The sequence below is a fragment of the Rissa tridactyla genome, chromosome 3 (assembly GCF_028500815.1).
Source record: "Rissa tridactyla isolate bRisTri1 chromosome 3, bRisTri1.patW.cur.20221130, whole genome shotgun sequence".
Taxonomy (NCBI): domain Eukaryota; kingdom Metazoa; phylum Chordata; class Aves; order Charadriiformes; family Laridae; genus Rissa; species Rissa tridactyla.
The window spans coordinates 2,376,824-2,397,662 of record NC_071468.1 but is presented as its reverse complement, the minus strand read 5'-3'; the positions used below and the strand labels follow the sequence as shown (position 1 = coordinate 2,397,662).

The following is a 20,839-nucleotide window of genomic DNA, read 5'->3' as shown; positions in this document are numbered from 1 at the left end:
AAGTGAAAGCAGTTCGTTGTGATATTGCCAGTCATTTACATTCAAAAATCTTTATGTACATCCCCAAAACCACAGAAGAGATTGAGAAATCACGGAACTTCCTTCTGTATGTTGAACCTTAGAGTTTGTAAGGCAAGCTTCTCTTTACAAGAAAGACTTTTTCCCATATTTCCAAAATGTTAGGAGTTGAGTTTTAAGAAAACACCAAGTGCTGTAATATGGTAAAATCACAAGCAATGGGAAGACACGAATAGACAGTGTCTCTGGAGTTCACTGTGCTTAATTGCACTAAGTCTTCACAGCTCTTTTCTTTGATTCACAGCGAAGATTTAGTAATAGATCCTGAAGATAGTTGTCATACAGTATTTAGTTTCATTATTGCTATAGCTATAGTACAGTACATCTTATTAGCACACTTTGGAGTGTTATACTTCGATAACGTTCAATGACAGATTGACAAAAGTATTGGCAATGTGGTGTTCTTGATTTGCTTAATGTTTATCCATTTCTTGATGCTCCAGCTTTTAACGTGAATACTGAATTTATATTGTAGCTGTGTTTTGTGTAACTGAGGTCGTCATCTTTCATGCCATTATTGCTACGGTGATGCTCCATCATGCTCTGGTATTACTAGTATTTTTTAATCTTTTTTTTTTTTTTTTTTTAAATACAGGCATTTTCCATGTCCCCCAAGTTCACCAAAGAACCTCTGTGTTGCTCTGGAAATTCAGTGCAATAATGGTGCAGTTTTTGTGGCTGGTAAAGTGATCCATTTATTTGCTGCTGTGTTGTCTTTAAACATGACTTTATAATACTGCCGTGAGACCCAAAAAATTCTTGCTATTTGTTGATTCCTGTAATTAAAACAAAAAAATAAAACCAAATCTAGCTCTATTAAGAGTGGGCTCTGAAAGGGGAAGAAATGATACTTGCCTTTGCTGAAGACATGACATTGTCAAAAGTTAGAAATTACAGATCAACATTCTAAAATCAAAACTACTTGCCTGCTTTTCTGTTGTGAGTTTAAACTTGGAGCTAGCGTGTGGTGGAATGTGGCTGAAGAGGAGCGGGAGCTGCAGGCAGCTGTCGCGGGGCCAAGGTCGGGTTTCCATGGTGGGAGCTGCAGGAGGGGAGCATGTCGCTCCGGCTGCTCCCAGTGCGCACACACACCTCCCTTCTGGATATTTAGGAAGATCTTGCTTTTCCTTGACATTGTTTTTCTTTTGCTTTGAGAGATGGAAGGATTCTCTCTTCTAAAGACAGCACAGGATGATGTGAAAATTTAAAACAACTTATTTTGTGCCTTCTTTTGGGGGGGCTTATCCAGAAGCAGTTCAGGAAATGAAGAATTTTGCCCTGTTGTCAAAGCTTGCTCTCTCCTTCGGAAAACCTTTATCCCTGCAAATCCAGCAGTTGTAACATGTCCCCTCATAATCAGCACATGGTTTGGGAAGGACGCTTCCCCACGAAATAAGCTCCTGGCAAGTGCTGTTCACTTGGATTTTGATGTGGATTCAGAGGTTTTCACCTCTGAATGGCATATTATTCCATCCAAAACTGCCAATCTTAATGCAATTAATGAAAGTTAAATTTTGGAATGCTTAGCTCTTTCTAGTTCCCTCCCTCAAAACAAGATAGCATCTGAAATAACTGGGTGAGACAGGTAATACAATGCCTGGCGTCCCTGAGTTAGGATGATTAAACTTTTCTATCACCTGCCTGCAAGAGTATCTGCCCTTCCTCCAGTCCTATGTATAAACAACCACTTATTTAAATATATGCAAACAGATTATTTTTAAAAACCCCGCAATTTTAATCCAACGTACTATGTTTAAAAGGATGGTACATATCCTGACTAAAGGAAACTGTAAAATGAAAAGGAAAAAAATGCAAAAGTGAATGTTCTCATGGCAGGCTAGTTGGTGTTCTGTACATACCTGTGTCTTATTTTTAGTTACTGATGAGACAGTTAGACGGACATTTTCACAAATCCAGGATATCCTGTGTCTTTTAGCCTCTTCCAAACACACTGGCTTAGGTTGCTTTTTTGGATGGTTTTATCAGGATTCATCTGTGTGGCAAAAGAGACAGGGGGTTAGCTTTCTGCATGGGATTTAATAGTGGTTTTGCAATTTATAGCTTCTTCCAAACAAAACCAAAAAACCCCAGGCAGGATGTTGTCTTTAATTTTTGAATAATTAAATCCAGAAGAGAAGAACTTGTTGAGTACTGTGCAGTTACTTTGTTATTACAGCAGTTTAGTATCCTTATTTGTAAGCCCAGTTTCAGAGTTGGTATTGCCTTCTTGACCTTACCTTTCTTTGCTCTTCATTGAATGCTTCCCCCCAACTTTTTTTTTAAAGGTTCAGGAGAAGTTGTCAAACTGAGAAACCCCTTTTGTGTTTTTTTAACCCACTCTTGATCAGCTCAAAAGCTAAAATTATTAGAATGGGGAGTTGAGAGAAAAAATAAAATATTTTCCTTTTTCCATTTTATGGAGAGAGTTTAGCAGTGTGAAGCTGCGAGTCACAGTGCTTTCATTATTTGCCCCAGTGAAACAGTATTAGTCATTTTCCCCATTTGTTTGTGTGGGTTTTTCTGCAGATCAAAATGCAAGAAGGAAACATTGTTAGAAATAGGAAAATATGATACCAAAAACCAAAAAAATGGAGATGACAGATGCACAGTATAATATGCATAGATACTTTGAACTCCTTTTTTATTTTCTGTATGCAAGGTTTCAGATTGAAACTTGTTTGTGCAGGGGGGTTACTCATTGTTCTTCATGAATGAGTTCCTTGTTTTGTGCATATTTTCATATTTTCACTTCTTATAAAACCTGTCAATAAGTAAAGCTCATCTTGGTCGTCCGTGTCAGATTGTTCTTTGGTGGTAACAGTCGTGTCACGGGACAGCACGCTGGTGTGACATAATGTGAGACTGGGAGTGGAATCAGTCAGAGGATGGCAATCTCTTTACATGGCAACTTCTCGAGGTTCTTGAGATACGATATGTACTGGTTTATTTTTAACACATCTTGCTCATGTGGTTTTCCTTGTAATGAGCCAAAGTATTTTAGTTTGGGTTTCTTTTGTTAAACATTCAGACAACAGCAGAACTTGGAATGAAACCTGAACTACTTTATACCAGTGGGGTGCGGGAGTGTCTTCACTTGTGACACACATTTAGTGGCCAGGCATAGGTGTAGCACTAGTTTGCTATATGGGAGGCTGGTTGAAAACCATGGTCTGATCCAAAAAAATCAGTTGTTCCATTCAGAATTAAGTTGACTCAGACTAGGCACTTGAACCTCTGGGTTTTCGTTCCCGGTTGAGTCAGGCTGCATACAGTTTTGTTTCTGTGGTTATACCTGCAGGTATGACTGCAGCAATAGGCTCTCCAAGTCTACCTTTAAGCTGGCTGTCTTGGATGCTGAAACTCTCGTCGGTGCAGCAGCACGCGTTACGTACTCTTGCTGTAACGCTCTTGCCTTAAAACAAGTTTAAGCCTGTAAATTTACTTTCACAGTGCTCCAGTGAAAGTTAAATGGGTTGTGCTGTGCCATATTGGAGCTTTTGTCCATTGCTTTAGCATGATTACAGGTAACATAGTTGTTTTTTACAGGAAGATACAATAAATATTCAAGGAATTTACCTCAGACTCCCTGGATTATTGATGGGGAGCGGAAGCTGGAATCTTCAGTGGAAGAACTGATTTCAGAGCATCTAATGGCAGAATTCAAAGCGGATAGTAAGTATCTAGGAGATCTTCTACCATATATTTTTTTCATCATTACTAGAATATTTTTTCTTGGTAGCTACTCACTTAATACAAGAGTGTAACAGAAAAAACCTGTTTCTTTATCCCTCTCTTATCCTTCCAAGTCCAAGCTTGTAAACTTTTTTAGCTATGATCTGTGAGTAATTAGATGACTGCTTTGTCTTATGCAGCGTCTTTTATCCTTCTGAAATATCTCCTCAGTTGATCTGATGATGTAAATATTATGGGTTTATGTGGTAGAATTTTTGCCTTCTTAACGCTTGGTAATTCATAAAATGACTTGTAACAAGAAGGTTTTTGCCATCAGTGTTCCACAATATCTGCCTGTCTTTTGACCCCTTCATTTTTCTTACCTCAATTAATTTATTTTCTTCAGTGCACAGAGTTCTACAAGCTAAATGCTTATCCAGGAATTATCCAGGTGAAATAATCATTGCCCATCATTTGTCATCATGTAGATGTGGAGTTACAGATAGAGAAGGCCCAAGGAAAAATCGCATTAGATATTAGTTTGGAAAAAACAGCTACTTTCCCCTCCGCCCCCCGCTTCCAGTCTAAACACTAGGAAAGTCCTCAAACCATGTCTTTAGGCCAGGTACTACGTAACACCTTATTTCAGCTTGCAGAATTACTACAGGTGGCTACCAGAAGTGCATGTGCAGTAATGTTGAGAAGAGATAGAAACAAATAGAAAGACCATTGCCAGTAGGTCAAGGGAGGTGATCCTTCCCCTTTTCTCAGCACTGGGGAGACACATCTGGAGTACTGGGTCTGGTTCTGGGCTCCCCAGTGCAAGAAAGACGTGGACATACCAGAGTGAGTCCAGCAAAGGGCTCTGAAGGTGATTAAGGGTCCGGAGCGTTCCCAACTAAAAAAAAATCTGTCAGTGTGACCAAAATACACCTTCATGACCATGGAATGTGATTATGTAGTTGTCATAATATGAGCAGAGAAATGAGAGAGAATAAAAACCGAGGAAATCTTTATGCTACGTGTGTTCCCTGTGGAGGAAAAAATGGTGAAACCATCAGTTTTTCGGAGACCCTTTGGAATAGAGCTGCAAAGTTACCGCTAGTGCAGGGTTTGGTGCCCCGTTCCTCCTTCAGGCAAAGCTTAAAGGTAGAAGGGGTACCATGAAGGAAACTAAATACCTAACATGACATTTTTGTAGCTTGAAAGATCTAAAAAACAAATACACAGAGGTTACTTTTCAGTTTGGACTTGAACTGTCTTCCTCTTTTGCCCAAGTGTGTGTGACTAGCAGAAATTTCTCTAAAACCTTTGGAAACCATTGGGTGTTTTGGGGAGAAAAAGTTGTGTTTTGGAGGAAGACAGCTCAGTTTGATTTTATTCGTAGGCTTGAATTAGCTGGGTAAGAAATGAACACAACTAATTAGTGAGTGGAATTCCTTTAGGATGGTACTGCCTTTTTTTGGACATTTTCAGGATTGTCGCGGTCACATTCAGGGCAAGGCACTAGGAGTGCTCTTCAAGAAACTTGTGAGCCTCATCCACTAAACAATAACTATCCCAGATTTTTTAAAGTACAGTGCAGGCTTCATTTTGAAAAGGTAGCCCTTCGAAGTATATTTGCAAACAAGTTTAGAAAGAAAATATTTCACTTAGTATTAAAAATGTAAAATAAAATCTCACCTCCCTTGTTCAAATCTTGTTACAGGCTTTAATTTTTCTTCCTCTGGAAGAGAAGATGTGGATGTAAGAACGCTGGGCAATGGTAAGGCTTGGAACATCCCTCGTGAAACATAGAAACAAACAAAATTGTTAACCAAAGCTACCCTTATAGATCTCGCTGAATGCTAAGTGTGTAAAGTGTGTGAAATTTTCTCTCGGAATCGTTTTGGTAATATTTATGTATTTATTCCCAAAGACTGAACAGTTTTCTAAAACCAACTGAAAGAGGAGCCCTTTTTCCCTGTCCTTGGCCGCACGGGTGCATGGAAATGCGCAGCTTGTTAGGAGCACTTTATTTTATTCACTTCCTATCTTTAAGCCATTTATGCCAGGCTCATTCCTCTCTCATTTTCTGTTGGGTCCTTCTGCTTTGCCTCGCTGTCACTGGGGAGCGGGGAAGCCTTATTTTCTTTTTAAACTGGAGTCCTTTATAAAGGTCAGCTGCTTTCCCAATATGCCGAAGCTACAATAGCCAAAGGAGGAGGGGAAAGAAAAGGTAAAAATTAACAGCGCCGTGTTCCAGTTGCTCTCTGATTTGTAGTGTAGTTCTTGGCATTGCTTGTGCTGGGGCTCATCCCTGGCCCTGAGCGCAGAAAGTGCAGCTATTGCAACAGATGTTTCGCTGAGGGAGCGGGATTTAACATCATCTTGCACCTGGGCATTGCTGTAGGTGACAGAAAATAAGCTAATTAACTTTTTTTTCTTATTTTATTTTTTAATTAGCACAGACTTGTACAAGATGTCTTCTGGGAAGTCGTAATTTGCACTTATTGCTGATACTGGGGTTTAGTAGCCAAAAAAAGTCCCTTGTTTCTTTCCTTCCATCTGATGCTACATCCCTAAACCCGCAAGTCCTCTCCCTGTTTGCATAACAGCAGACAATCTTCGCACCTTCCAACCTTACTGCATAAATTCAAACGTTAATTTAGAACAACATGTTTTTATGTTTTATGACTGTGCATGTTGCCAGGAAGGCCCTTTGCAATTGAGCTTGTGAATCCTCGTAGAATACATTTTACTGCTGAGGACATGAAGGGACTTCAGCAGGTAAATCATTTGCACCTCACGAACTCATAAAGCATGTGTTTCCTCTCTAACCGAGCAGTTTTGCTAACTGATTCTTTTTTAAATATCGCAGACAATTAATAACTCTTCAGACAAAATACAGGTTCGAGATTTACAGCTTGTCACCAGGTCAGTATTTACCATCGCTGTCAAGGGATGTCAAAGCGGTACTTTGGGAGTTTTGCAAGCGTTCTTGCTCACAGCGTTATATAATTATGCTTATGTTATGCAAGTAATTAATTTCTTTTGTTTAGAGAGGCAATTGGTCGTATGAAGGAAGGTGAAGAGGAAAAGACGAAGACCTATAGTGCCTTAATATGGACAGACAAGGCAATACAGAGAGAAGATATTGCCTTTCTAGATGATATCAAGGTATCTGTGGCTCTTTTTCTAGTTTATATAATACCTGTCCTGGTGCCCCAGGGGAGTTTATATACCTACAGCCACGGACATCTCTCTTTCACCGTTTTGTTTGGTTGGGTTTTTTTTATCAGGGTTTCTCTTGCTAAAGGGACTTTCTTATCTCCCTTCCCCCTTCTCAGCCTTCCTTATTTCACCGTGGTCACCCTAGCCATCTAGCTGGCTGGCTGTTAGCCAAGACAACAAATTACTGAATAGTGTTGACCTTCCACTAGACCGAATAATAAAAAGTGGCGAATGGGAGAGGAGGAAATCTGGCACCTGCAGCCCTTTCTTTACCTTAGATAGTGTTTTGCGTCAGTGAAAGGAGTGGAGAAGGTCTTTTGTTCTGCAAGCTCTAAGGCCCTTCTTCCACACCTGCAGCAATTAGGAGTTTGAAATGTCTATGGAAAATAATGCAAAGAGGCCTTACAAAGTGCTCAGTGTAACGAGCCCGCTGTGTTAACGAGAACTTTCTCCAAGTGTTGGTCAGGGAGACACTGCTGATGGAGAAGTGCGTTCAGTTTTTGTCGTGTTGCACTATTTCCGATGGGTCTGGGCCATGAAATCATTGTCAAAGTGAGGGCTTGAGCCATTGCAGCTGAGGGAGACAACTGCTGTGAAGCTTTTTTTTTAGCAGGCCCACTCATTTCCTGAAAAGTTGCCTTTCCAACTGCTGCATCTCATTTAGGAAAGGGGGTGGGGAATGAACTTTTTAAAAGTCTATTACAAGATCTAATCTCGTTTTGGGGTTTTTTTTTCCCCTCACTTTTATTTCTAGGGGGTTGGCTGGAGCTTAGACAAAGCATTTTGTGGGTGGGATATTTTTTATTTTATTTTTTTTTGATTGCCCTGAGGCTCTCACTGAGCTTCAAATTCCTGGAGTCATTCCAGCAGAGGACTATGGAGATTTCAAGGTTATTCCTCTGTATTTGTGATTCTATTAGTTTGTGTTCATATGAGGCCGCCTCACTTAGCCTTTGAGATGGCTGTGCTCTCTTCCTTTGACAAACATGGAAAAAAAATCAGTCTTGCCTCAACAAGGTTACTCAACTACTGTAATATGGTATAAAAAAGATGTGGTTGGTTAACAATATGTGTGACTCTTACAATCTGTGCAGCCTGCTGCCCATTTCCTTCCTCATTTATTTTCTTACCCCTCGTAACAGGAGTTAAAACTTGACCAGAAGACGCCTCTCCGGGTTCTTCACAGAAGGCCTTTAGCTGTCAGATGTCGGATCATTCACACCATGAGATCTGAGTACATAGACGAGCACCATTTTCGCCTGCACCTGAAGACTCAAGCAGGAACGTATCCTTAGGTGCCGTTACACAAGGCGTTTACGAAACAGCTTGCTCATTAGAGTACGTCGGGGAATGGGAAGTTTCCTGCTTTTATCACTGCCGCGTTTCTAAATCCCCGCTCTTCGGCAGTCATATGTTGCTGCATAACGTTTGCTTTTGTGTCAGAATCTCACATTCAGGCTTTCATTCAAAAATGCCACCCAAGGGAGTGTATTTTTGTGATGACCACTCTGATAGTTTTAAAGTATGTGATAGCTATAAAAGTGTATGGTTAAAGACACACTTCAGCTTTTTCTGATTTAACTGATAACTTTTCACCTTGGAAAATAAGCTTTTCCCCAATATTTAATGCGCTGCAATGCAGACTGTAGATCGCTGCTACTTGCAAGTTAACAGTTTTGTCATAAAGTCGCTGCTCGCTTTGGAATAAAATAGAAAATATAGGTAAATAGTGCAGTTTTTGGCATTAGAGTCAGAAGCTGAGAATTAGGAAGGCTTTTAAAGATGGGTTTGGGCTTAACAGGATGGTGAGAATGATCCTAAGAGGACATTCATTGCAAGTGGGCTTAGGAATAGAAAAAGACACTATTTTTTTTTCGAGTGTTTGCCACCATACTCTTTTTTGTTTGTTTGGTTTGTTTTGTTTTCTTTGCGGTAAAATACACCTTTCCTTAGCCAGTATTTCTAGCTACATTAAAGAATTTGTGCATGGCGACTTCGGAAGAACAAAGCCCAATATTGGCTCCCTGCTGAACAGAACCGCCGACATTCTGGAGTTGGACGTAGAGGTAAGTTGTTCCCTGTTTAACTTTCCTGGAAACCAGTAACGTAGTTGCGTTTGTGAGATGGTTTCAGTGGAATTGCTCTGACCAAAACAACGTTCCTCACCGCAGTTATTAGAAAAATTGATGTTAAGGCAAAGACTGTGGTCTGTACCACACTGACACATGTCAGGGAGGGATGGAGGGACACGCCATGAATTGGTGATGCTTATTCTTAGCACCCGCTGGAACTGAGCTTAGCGATGTTACACGTACCACATCATTTCTTTCCAAAACAGCGTTGGGTGAAAAACAGGAGAGATTTGACTTCCTCCTTCAGTGCTGGTTCAAACACAGCAAGAAATTCTATCTGTTCGCTTGCTGGAGTCAGATGAAAAAAACCCAAATTGGTTTTGATTAGAAGAATGTATGTGGAGATACGGATTTAATATTTAACTGAGTGGTTTGGCAAGGTTTATTTGAAACGTGGGTTTTCATTTCAAGTAGCCAGTCATCGGCACGCTTGTTCTCGTGTATTTCTGGAAAACTGCCCCGTGTTACACTTTGCAGAACAGATTTACAGTTTTGTGCGTATCTTTTGTAGGATAATACAGGAAAAGAGCTTGCAGAGGGCACTTCAGTTGCCTCTGAAAACAGGAACACCTGACTTGGGGTGACAAGCGTCGCTCTCACACGGATAGGTGTCACTACAGTTATTGGACATAACTGAACAATGTCTAGGGACGTGAAAATGATTAGTCGCCTTGCTAATGATGCATTTAACTCGGCCTAAGAGCCTAATCCTTTGACGAAGTTGAGGCTTAGGCATGGAGTAGGTATGATTAATGTAGGCAGTCTTGAAGCCAAGGCGTTTCAGGTGCTGCGTGGCGATGCCCGTGCTGTGATTGCAAACGGTGATACCGTGGCGGTGTGGGGCGTTCGGCTTTTGGAAGGGGGTGAGCAACAATGAGCTTATGCCCAAAGGCAGTTGGAGATGTGGCTGCAGGGAGGCCGGGCCAGAAAGACATAATCCACGTTGCAGTAATTAAGACATTTGCTTCTAATAAAGTTAGGCATGTCCCTTTTTTCTAACAGTCAGGGTGACTGTTAGCGATGCTGCCTAGATAATTCCTGCACATAATGCTTGACAGCTTATTCTTTTAGTCTAGTTTTCCTTACTCAGGAGGCAGGCTGGGGGACAGGTGATGGTTTTCTACTCGAGCCTTGCCTGCGCTGCCCAATACCTGAATATTTCTGTGGCATCACTCCACAGGTTATTTGTTTTCATGTCATAACAGCCCGTCTGTAGGATGGGTAGAAGATGGGGACGGCTCACGTTTCTAATTGACAGTTCTGGACACTCTGTAAACGCAGCCCATCAAATGACGAGGAGCTGCGATTCTGCTTTGTGAAGAAAGCCGCAGTCTTGTCTTGGCCCCTGTCTCTTATCTTAGCGTCCTTTATTTACTCTCTTTCATTCCACTGTTAGCCTACAGCTGACAAGCAGAGAGTTCTGACAGCAAGTCTCTTTATATATGTAAAATATCAAGGCTGCTGATTTGCCTTTTTGCCCCCCGCTCTTCTAGTCTGTTGACGTTGACTGGCCTCCAGCCCTGGATAATTAACTTTCCAAGTCGGGACGAGGAAGAAGCAGCTCCTCTGTCGGCAGCTGGTTCCTGAAGACTGTCCAGTATATTACAGCCGGGTTGTAAAGTATTTCTGTTGAACATTTGGATCATGTTGATCTGCCAAAGGATACGGCTACTTTGAATCTACTGTAAACGCTCTGGAACAAGTAGTGTTCGTTCAAGCTCTAGCCTTATTTTAGTTTCTTCGTGCACAAAAGGATTTTGGTAAGGTATTGTGTTGATAACAAGTCTTTTAAAAGTTAAGATAAGCATAAATGACGTACGATGCAAATGCTGTACTGAGCAAGTACCTCAAATATGCGTTCTGCAGTAGTTCAAAATGTTTTAATTAAAAACCTCCCTCAAGCCAGACTTTTCTTTCTAACTCTTTTTATATTGGGTGCTGCAGCTTTCTTGTCTGGGTGCAGGTAGCGCTGAGTTACCTGAACGCCAGCCCCAGCGTTTTCTGAGCACGGTCCCCCAGAGCCAGGGAGAGACTGAAACCGGCAGGAAAGCGCCTGGGAGGAGGCAGCGCTCTGCTGACTGCATTTTGGGCAGCGTCACTTTTAAATCTGGGCAAAGCTGTCTCCCACAGTACTTTGAAAAGGGAAAAACAGTTTTCAGAGGAAAACTTTGCACTTAAACCCAAGTTTTTCTCGCTTAAAAACATCAGTGATGCTTCCTAGAAACAGCAGTTGAGGTACTGGAGCGCTCTGGCCTGGTTACCGTCCTCTTCAGGCGCAGGATTTCCCCCGTTGAGTCACCATTTATAAAAAGACTGGGAACTCCTGGCAGTGGTGCACGATGGAAATCTAAAGAAAAATAGGAATACCGAGAACCCCAAAGTACGGGCAAGTATCAGGCATACTGAAGAATGTTGGTATTGAGAGACCAAGTGGGATAAAAAGATAAAAAGCTCTGGTTTGTAACGTAATACACTCTTTTTTTCTGGTATCCAACTTTGGCTGGATGCCTGGAAGAGCTGAACAGTGTCTAGGAACTTGTCTGGCATAGGGAAGACGTGAGGTGTTTTTTTCTTTGCTTGTGTCATTTAAAATATTTCACACAAGGCAGGAGCTGGGCTGCAGGGTTCTTTTTACGCTTATTAGCCAGGTCCCACCACCTGCATCGTTAGGAAAAGCCACTTTATGCCTGTATCATGTTAATTCATTAGGAAGATGCTGCTGCGTACCTGAAGTACAGAAGAAAGTTAAGTTATCGACAGGACGTTAAGGTTTGGAATTTAAGGGCTCTTTGTTAATTAACATTTCAGAAATAAAGAGGGTAATATTTGCCAAGACAAACCAGTGTTTGGGGACAGGAAGGATTGCTGAGCCATCTTACCTTCAATTCAGTGGTGCCAGGACCTCGTACTAGAACAGCTGCATGAGAACGTTGGCTGAAGGCTCAAAAAGGCACGAATAAATACACTTTTCAAGGAGCTCCTAAAATCCGATCTTGAAAAACTAGCCTAAATATTACGCACTCTGCCTGTGACGGGCTGTCAAAAACTTGTCTCTCGTCACTTGTTTTCCTTGTCTGCTGTAACATAAGTGTGGCAGGACTTCAGAAGCTCCTGTTTGTCTAACACGAAAATAATAGGAACATGATTCAGACAGCAGTATTTTTTTTTGTTTTTAATCTTAAAGCTGTTATGAGCAACAGATTCCAGGAGTAGTTGTCTCAGATATAATCTGTACCCAGAAAGGAAATGTCATGAATGATGGAAACCGTAAGAAACTGAATTCAGAAAACAAACAAGAGAGAATTTCAGTCTCGTATCGATGTGGCTTCTTGAAACTCAAAGTGAAGTAAAATATGATTTATAAATTCCATAAACTACAGGGCCGGGGCGGGGGGGCAAGCAGGACTGCACTACGGCCACGCCAGACACGAGACGAGCTGTCCCGGGGGAACAGAGGGATGGCGGCGGCCGCAGCAGCAGCAGGAAGGGCTCCAGCCCCAGTGCCCGGACGCTCTTTCCGCGCTGGGCTGTGTGGCATCGTGGTGACAGCGGCCAGCGCGTCAAGGATCAAAGTGCGGCTAAAGGAGGCTAGAAAGATGACACGAAATGTGCCGAGTCTCATCTCTTCTCCGCGCAGGGCAGAGAGCGCCACCAAAGATTCCCAAATTGCTTATTTTTTATGATAAAGGTGAAGTATCCAAATGAGGGGGGGGAAGCTGATGATGCAAATATCTTTACAGCTTTAGACACTTACTGCTCAGGGGTCACGTGAAAATACTAAAATGAGAGCTGTAATGCTTTTTTGAACTTTAAAGCCTGCAGTTTGTAATACAAGGTAAACACTTTGAACTATCATAATCTGTAATGAATATCGCAGCAATAACATTAACGGTGTACTTTGGCCTTAAGAGACCTACTTGTGAGTACTGAAAAATAGGCGGTTTTGTGAGAATAAGATTTAATCTGGTTCATGAGACGTGTGAAAGAGGTAGATATTTTCTAGCACATGACGTCAAAAAGACTATAAAAATGTGGTCCAGCATTCCTTACCTCCATCCTCCTTTGTGCTGCAAGGCCTCAAAATAAAGCCAATGTTTTTCTCTGAGCAACTGGTCACCTATACTATCCCCCCATGTTGTTTGGGGGTTTTTTTGCATCAGCTTGGCTGAACCTGGAGAAAACCGTACCAGAAAATTGACTTTTTCTGCCACAAAAAATTGCTGAGCGCAGATGAAGCCCGGCTGCACGCAGCGCGTCAGGGTGGGTAGTGACCGCTGCTGAGCGTGAGCAGAAAATACGGTGAAGAGCCCCAGGATCGGCAACCCGTAACCTACCTTCTCCCCGCGCTCTAGCTTTCCTGCCGTGAGTCCGAGAAGGCTGCAGAAGCCGAGTGTATTTAGTATAACCAGTTCTTTTTAATTACCAAACCAACTCGTTTACAAAGGAAAACAGAACTTTGAAAACATTTAATTATACAGTAAAAACAAATCGTACTATAAAGAGCTTTCTATGAAGTGAGTAAAATGTTTACATTTAATATACTTAAAACTGAGAACTTCAAAAAAAAAAAAAGACCTGAATAAACAACACATTTCAAGCTTTCTTTGTATGTCTTTGGCCTTTGTATTACTTAAGTCTGCGGAGAAGCTCTGCAGAAGTGAGGAAAAACTGCTTTAAAAGGTGGCGAGTCAATTCATCGCGTACCTGCAGTCGGGGGGGAGCAGTTTTCCAACCTTCCTCTCTTGTAGGCGTTGTTTAAGGAACGTGTCGCGTCAAAGCCGCTGCAACGCCTCGGAGCAGCACCTGATCGCTTCGGATGCAGTGGATTCCTGCAGGTGAGGAGTCACTGCTTTCCGATAAACCACCAAGGCTTTTTGGGAGTTCCTTTCTGCCTTGGGTACAACTGTACATCTCAAGTGGCTTTTTTGATTTGGGGTTGTGGTTTTTGGGTTTTTATATATCCGAGTGTGCTTTTTTTTAATTGCTTCTTTCCACGGTGCAGTTTTATGTTACCAAACAGTAACGATTACATTCTTAAGCCTTACCTGCCATGCAAAACAGCCGTATAATTTAAGAAATAGTCATATATTTCTTGCTGTGTTGCTTCTTAACAAATAATAATAATAAAACTAGCAAAGCCCTATAATGCAGAGTAGAGTGTCTTCCCGAGCCAGCAGCAGCCACGCGAGCTGTCGCTGAGCGTCTCGCCACTCAGGCTAAGAACGAAGACTGAGATTCAAGTGGAAGGGAGGAAGTTCTGCTTTCTGATACAGAGAATAGAGGAGTGGGTTTAATTAGTACAGACTGAAGTGGCCATAAGTTGTTAATTAAGTGTACCTAGATGAGGCCGCCCTAAGACTGCCTCTGGGTTTGCCCCAAAGCTCTCCTGGGGGGGGGGGGGGGGCCGTGTCTGAGCCTTCCTTTGAGCAGTCCCTTGCATAGCAGGAACTGCCGGCACACCTGAGGGAAGAGCAGGGAGTTGCTTCGGCTCAACAGAGTTCTGCAGTTCAAAACAGCACACACATCACAGCTACACACGCGCACACACGCACGCCAACTCCCGGGGAAGTAACAGCGTGCTCCAGTCCTGGAGCAACAGGGGTTTGCCATTTAAAACAGCGCACTTTGGATGAAGTGCAGAGAAGTCCTTGCTTTCTACTCATTCTTTTGTGCAGTGATTCATTTACAACAGAGATGGACTATTAAAAAAAAAAAAAACTCAAACCTTCCGGTCTTTTAAAATATATCTAACAATGACATAGTCATTAAAAAAATTTTTAGAGTAAATTTGCCTTCAAAGCAAATGGAGTGTGGTGAAAAACGTGAAAATGCATGATCTTGTTTTAGGAGAGGAATGTGTTATATGAAAGAGGGTAAGAAACCTAAACCTTTCAAGTAAGTTGAGTAAAACTTTGTTGTTAGGCGAGTCGGAACTAGAGTGCCCACGTGCAGGGTTTTTTTTTTTTCCCTAATTTCTGTCCTATCAAAGTTTAGATTTAATTTCCGTAGCGAAAATGGTTCTTTTTCAAAACAATTTTAACCCTGTGAAGGATGTGAAATTTTAACCCTTCTGACGGTGCCAGTTTTTACAGCCCCCAAAGGTAAGGAAGATCTAAGGGTTAACAGTTCCCTTTTCCAACAGCATAAAGATACGCGTACAAGATACTTGAAGGTACAGAACCCCAAACCCTGCTGCCACCTCTCTTCTTTACGGGCACCGGTCTTTGGGCTGGAATATATAACCTTAAGTTACATCGTGAAACTTGCCTAGTAGCATTCTGAAAGAGAAAGCGGGGCCTCCAGAAGGGTAAGTTACTCCTCTTCACGCCGCTAGCCAGCTGAAAAGCGCTTAGGTACCCGCTTCCAGCCCGACACTCCTGCCTCAGTGGTTGTAGCTCTGGAGTATGCTATCGAAGGGGAAGGACTGATAGAGCTCATCGGCGTGGACACCGTCGGTGTCATAGTACTGGCTGTCTGCCATGCTATTCTGGTGGTTTGGGATGGGGTTGGTGGATAGTCTCGATTCGCTTAAAACTTCTTGGTCTATAAAACCGTGAACTGCTGGATCGGCCAAGTTAGACTGGGAATTAAAAGGCGTGCTGCCCGGGGCCGCTACGGGCGGGCAGGCGGGAGGCACCTGATGGAGCTGCTGCCTGTGATTGCTCGCATTTAACACTGGGTTATACTTTTCGAAGTTGATACTAGTGCAGTTCATGTCGTCGGTCTCCATGTTGACGATGCTGGCCGTGGAGACGCTGACGGGATGAGTCTGGTGCACAGCGCTGCTGCTGGAAACGCTCTGCATGTCTGCGGTCGACACCGCCGCTGCTCCCATCCCGTTTGTGCCGCCGTAATTCCGGTAGAAGCCCAAATCCTTCTCATCCGGCCAGTTCAGAGGGTTGTCGTGGAAAGCCGGGAGCGTGCCGCCGCCCTGAGCGGGGGGCTGAGGCGCGTCTGCCGCAAAGCTGTTGTGCGGGTGGGCGTTAAGCAGGCTGCCGGCCGAAGCGGAGGTGCCGTACAGCTGCTGCCAGCACGAGGAGAGCGCGTCCTGCTTCCCCGGCCCCACCGGCGCCGGAGGGTGGGCGACCTGGTTGCAGACAGGGTAGATCTGACTCGTGTTGGCCAGGGTTCCGAGCCCCGGCATCATCAGCGTGGATGAGAACATGTTTGGTTCTGTGGAAAGAAAAGATGCATTTTAATGCCATTTTAAAATATTTTTTAGAATCACAAACGGTAAAAAGCAGAGCAAAACCAGCGCTACCTTAGTCAGCTTATACACGCATTTGCACTTTGGTGCTGCTTTCCAGGGCGAAGCCTAGATTTCTGGACAGCAGCGAGACAAGCTAATCCCCCTCACCCCTCTGTGGCGAATGATGAAGGCGACAGCTACATTTAAGTAAAGAACTGACGATTTTAGTGTTTATAGTCAGAAGTACCAGTATCTCACAGGAAGAAACTCTCAACAGAATATTAGGGTTTCAAACAAAGAGGAGGGAAGGCCAGGAACTGAGCGTACGTTTGAGGGGCAGAGTATCTGAACGCAGAGAAAAGCGGTAGTTATCTTAATTACGGCCAAAAGCGAGCAACGCTTAAAGATGAAGAAGGTGTAGCCCTCTCCGGGGCAAAGGGGAAGCTGCAGCACGGCTGAGGCTTTGAGAAGACTCTGGAGGAGGAAGAGGAGGAGGAAAAGAAAGCGACCAGTACTACTGCTGCCGCAGGAACGCCAGTGCCCCCCCGAAAAAGCTCCAGCCCTTCCCCACAGCAATCGGACACTGTTCGTTTCGAACCGCTGTCGGACTAGAACACCCTACCTTTCTTAATCAGCTTCCCTTCGGGGGTGACAGTGGGGAACGGAGCTACTTTGGGCCTCTCTGTCGCATTTGATCCTGCGGTGGAAGAACACGGGAGTCTACACTGAATGTTTGCTTTTACATAGAACAACTCCATCTAAGTGTAAGTTCACTCGAAGGAGAAAAAGACAAATATTTTCCTTACCACAGTCCTGTATGAGCTTTTGCCAAGCCAACGTCGACCTTTGCCTTTTTGCTTTGTTGCCGTATGGATCTACAGGGGAAGGAGGAGAAGGGAAAAGCGTTAAGTTTCTCTTTGATATAATTAGCAAAGGAAGTTTCCAAAACTTATACTAGTGGGCTCTAATAGTAGTAGCGTGTATTTAAAGAAAAATATTTCAGACATGACAGCACTAACCAAGACAATGTTATTAACAGCGATTCTTGATATTTTCATTGAAAGAGGGAGCAAACTGACTACCGTTACTTTTAAACACCAAAAATTTACACTGTAGAAGCAGTGATGTAGAATTTTTACTACTTAAACTACAGTTTGCTATCAACACGAGTTCTGCGCTGACGATGGCTTTTAAAAAACTCAACTAATTAGAACCTTACCCTTTTCATCTGGTAGGTATCTGAAATCCATCGGTTCGCTGACTTCCTGGTCCGAGGGTCTTCGCAGCTGCATCTTCACCGTGACGGGCTCGGTGATATCTTTGAGGAACGGTGGCGTTCTGAACACAATCGCAACTTGACGGTGAACGTCAGCTTGTGAGAAGGAACCTTTGGCCTCCCAGTTGTCCAAGACGAATCGGACTTCTATATCATCTAGTCCATCAGAAACACAAGATGGTTGTCAAGGTGAAGAGGAAAACTGGAAACTTGCAGCAGAAAAGAGGGGGCAAGGCAACAACGAAAGGAGTCTGACTCAGAATTCAGATGCAAAGTAAAGGGCTTGACTTTAAAGGCACTGAGTATCTTTCAGAGGTGCTGAGAGCCCTTGAACCTGAAAGCTCTTCCGTCCAGCTGTAAAACCAGAGCACTTACGCCGGAGCGTGGTGAAGGGCTTAAGTTCCCCGGCGAGGAAGTGGTAGTGTCGGCCTTTTGGGACGAAAGGTGGGGGGAAAAACCAAGCCTCGTCAAGATTACCTTTCTGAACTTTGTCACACAGTAGAAATATTTCATCTCCTCCTTTTACACTTCCACAGTTCTTGTTCACACGACAAATTCTTAATTCCGCTGTGTTGGGAGCTCCTGGAAACAAACAGGCAAAGTTGGTGATAAAGAATTCCTGTGACTTTGTGACTGTTGAAGGTGAGGTGCTGGGCGTTCAGGCACGTGAAGGGAAGGCAGCAGCTGGAGGAGTGTGACACCCCAAAATCCACGCTAAACAAGTCGCTCCATGCAGGAGGCGCAGAAGCCGGGCTTGATGTTCCGCCACCCTGCAGCTCTCGGCCGCTCGTCTCCGAACACAAGACACCGGTGCAGCTGCGCTCACTCCCTCACTCTTCCACACCAGTCTCAAAATACTTCCCCGAATGACGTTACTGCGCTCGGCCCTGCTGCCCTTCAAGCTGTAGAATTCAAAGCAGTTCTTTGAGGGACTGATTACCTGGTAGAGTCATGCTTCTCTGGAAAAAGCTGGCCTGGCAAGTCAAGAAAATTCCCCTCTCTGAGGCACATTTGGCCACCAGACCTCTCCTCTGTGTCCCCCTCTAGGTGCTTGAGAGCAGGTCTAGGAATCTAACTGTCACGCCTTCACTCAGGGGAGCAGATTTCACCCCCAAAACGCTCACAATTCGGCTCCAAGCTGTGGCTGTGGGCGGGCAGCACTCGTGACAGTGGTGGATGGAGAGCTGCCCTGTGCACAAGCTCCGGGAGCCTTGTGTGTCGCAATAAATTCCCCGCCACCCAAGTTTACACACCGCGTCCAAACTGCCTGGTGGCTTCGGGGACTCGTGCGGGATAGAGACAAGCATCACCTGATGGCGCCTGGCCCCATTCAGCAGCAGCAGCTTTTCTGCAGGGTAGATACGGACAGGGACAACTGCAAGAGAGAACGGCCCCCTCGGAGCTTTGTGGGCTCTGTTACGATCTATTTAAAAGGGCACTAATGTCACAGTATGGTGATTCAGAAGTAACAAAGAACAAAGAAAAAAACCCCAGAGTGGAAGAACCCTCTCTAGAATTTCAAGTTCACCCCCTGTGCCTATATGCTGTGTTGATGCTTCTAAGTACATGGGCACCTACCAATTTTAAGATTCCACCCTCATTTAACAAAGTAACTGATGCTCGTTTTTCTGCTGCTGTCTGTGACCATAGTTCACAGCACCCTCTTCCGCCCCTCCAGTCCCAACAGAGTGAAACTACACTGTGCCATGATGTTCTCTCATCTTCTTCTGTCAAGACATCAACTCCAAATGTATTTAAAACACCTGGGAGGATCTGGCCGGTGCCACGTTGCGACCCAGAAACTGATCCTCTGACCACCACAGCAACAAGAGGCTCCACCACCGCAAGCCCCCTGTTCCAGGCACACAGATGAAATACAAAACCAAATCACAGAATCTTAGAACGGTTCAGGTTGGAAGGGACCTTAAAGATCATCTAGTTCTACTCCCCTGCCCTGGGCAGGGACACCTCCCACCAGCCCAGGTTGCTCCAAGCCCCGTCCAACCTGGCCTTGAACCCCTCCAGGGATGGGGCAGCCACAGCTTCTCTGGGCAACCTGGGCCAGGGGCTCACCACCCTCACAGCAAAGAATTTCTTCCTGATATCTAATCTGAATCTCCCCTCTTTCAGTGTAAAACCATCACCCCTCGCCCTGTCATCACACTCCCTGACCAAGAGTTCCTCCCCATCTTTCCTGTAGGCCCTGTTTAGATACTGGAAGGGGCTCGAAGGTCTCCCCAGAGCCTCCTCTTCTCCAGGCTGAACAACCGTCATGTTGATGATGACAAAGCTCATGGTGTCACCCTCCAAAAAAAAAAAAAAAAAAAAAAAAAAAAAAAAATCTACTTTAGACTCTCAGTTTGAGTCAATTCCTGCCCAATCTTTCACAGTACCGTCCAGGTATGCTGTAACACAACACAGACGACACCCAACCCAGCTCCCGGTAACCTCAGGCCAGACCCCAGTTCCGTAGTTACTATCCGCAGCTATTACTATCGTTATTATTCGGAGAAGTGGGTGCCACAGTCCCATGTACTACATGACACATGCCACTTCATGTGCTGAATGAATCAGAAACTGTGAAGGGAGGGGAAACAAAACAAACCCAGAAACAGCACAGCATCATATGACTGACAGTCTCATCGTGCGTTTTTCACAGGAAGGGTAAATTAAGAATTACAAGGAGAAACCTAATTTTACCTTTGTTTCACTTCTGTCTGCTTGAATGGCACTCGGTGTCCTTTTACCAGGTTTTTGGGAAGGTCTCCTAGGCTGGAGTTTGTTGTTTTGTCTTTTACTTTAAGGGGAGTTTAGGAGGGAGGATAAAGGAAAGCAACGCAGGTGCCAGGAGAGGTGGAGGCACCACGCTCTGCCGTCAGCCCTGGCGTGGGGCAGGAACGTCTCCGAGGCAGACGTTCTGTTCTCCGCAGCCTCCGTCGTGCCGTGCTGCTCCCATCTCTCCTCCCCGAGCACGTCCTCGCCTCCCTCTCGCCGCGACACCTGCCCCATTCCTCTTCCTCACTCCCCAGATCACATCCCTGGTAATAAATCCCTAAAAAAATAAGCCTCTCACCAAAAATCACATCACTTTCAACAAGGGCAGAAGAGCACGTTCTCCCTAAGCTCGTTTCTCAGAAAGGGTAAGCTGCTTTATCTGACTCTTCCCAAGGGTTTTCGGTGTGGTAAGATACACAACTTGGGAAATTTCCGTGCAAAAGCAGTTAACATTATAAGCAACTGAAAACAGAAGCTGCCTGTAATACTGAATTTCATACACGT

At 44.1% G+C, this 20,839-nt stretch overlaps 2 protein-coding genes across 6 annotated transcripts in view; one reads left to right on the top strand and one right to left on the bottom strand.

Moving 5' to 3' along the window:
* Window positions 1-13,349, top strand: part of PUS10 (pseudouridine synthase 10) — a 34,713-nt gene extending 21,364 nt beyond the window's left edge. Inside the window, exons 9-18 of one of the 3 annotated variants that reach the window (XR_008465230.1) lie at window positions 674-759; window positions 3,625-3,750; window positions 5,459-5,515; window positions 6,443-6,519; window positions 6,611-6,666; window positions 6,792-6,909; window positions 8,106-8,248; window positions 8,930-9,029; window positions 10,589-10,855; window positions 13,256-13,349. Coding sequence is in view for 1 of the 3 variants with exons in the window: in XM_054194055.1 (XP_054050030.1) it covers window positions 674-759; window positions 3,625-3,750; window positions 5,459-5,515; window positions 6,443-6,519; window positions 6,611-6,666; window positions 6,792-6,909; window positions 8,106-8,248; window positions 8,930-9,029; window positions 10,589-10,627 (802 nt within the window). In the remaining 2 variants the exon portion in view is untranslated. Of the gene's footprint in view, window positions 1-673; window positions 760-3,624; window positions 3,751-5,458; window positions 5,516-6,442; window positions 6,520-6,610; window positions 6,910-8,105; window positions 8,249-8,929; window positions 9,030-10,588; window positions 11,003-13,255 lie in introns of those variants that run through there. The other 2 variants (XM_054194055.1, XR_008465231.1) reach the window with 2 other exon arrangements.
* Window positions 13,350-13,490: 141 nt separating this feature from the next.
* Window positions 13,491-20,839, bottom strand: part of REL (REL proto-oncogene, NF-kB subunit) — a 40,852-nt gene continuing 33,503 nt past the window's right edge. For all 3 annotated transcript variants that reach the window (XM_054194052.1, XM_054194053.1, XM_054194054.1), the window contains 5 exons: window positions 18,038-18,142; window positions 17,504-17,716; window positions 17,091-17,159; window positions 16,907-16,981; window positions 13,491-16,268 (listed from right to left, as the gene is read on the bottom strand). In XM_054194052.1, the coding sequence (XP_054050027.1) occupies window positions 15,478-16,268; window positions 16,907-16,981; window positions 17,091-17,159; window positions 17,504-17,716; window positions 18,038-18,142 (1,253 nt within the window). In that variant the 3' untranslated portion in view covers window positions 13,491-15,477. The remainder of the gene's footprint in view (window positions 16,269-16,906; window positions 16,982-17,090; window positions 17,160-17,503; window positions 17,717-18,037; window positions 18,143-20,839) is intronic.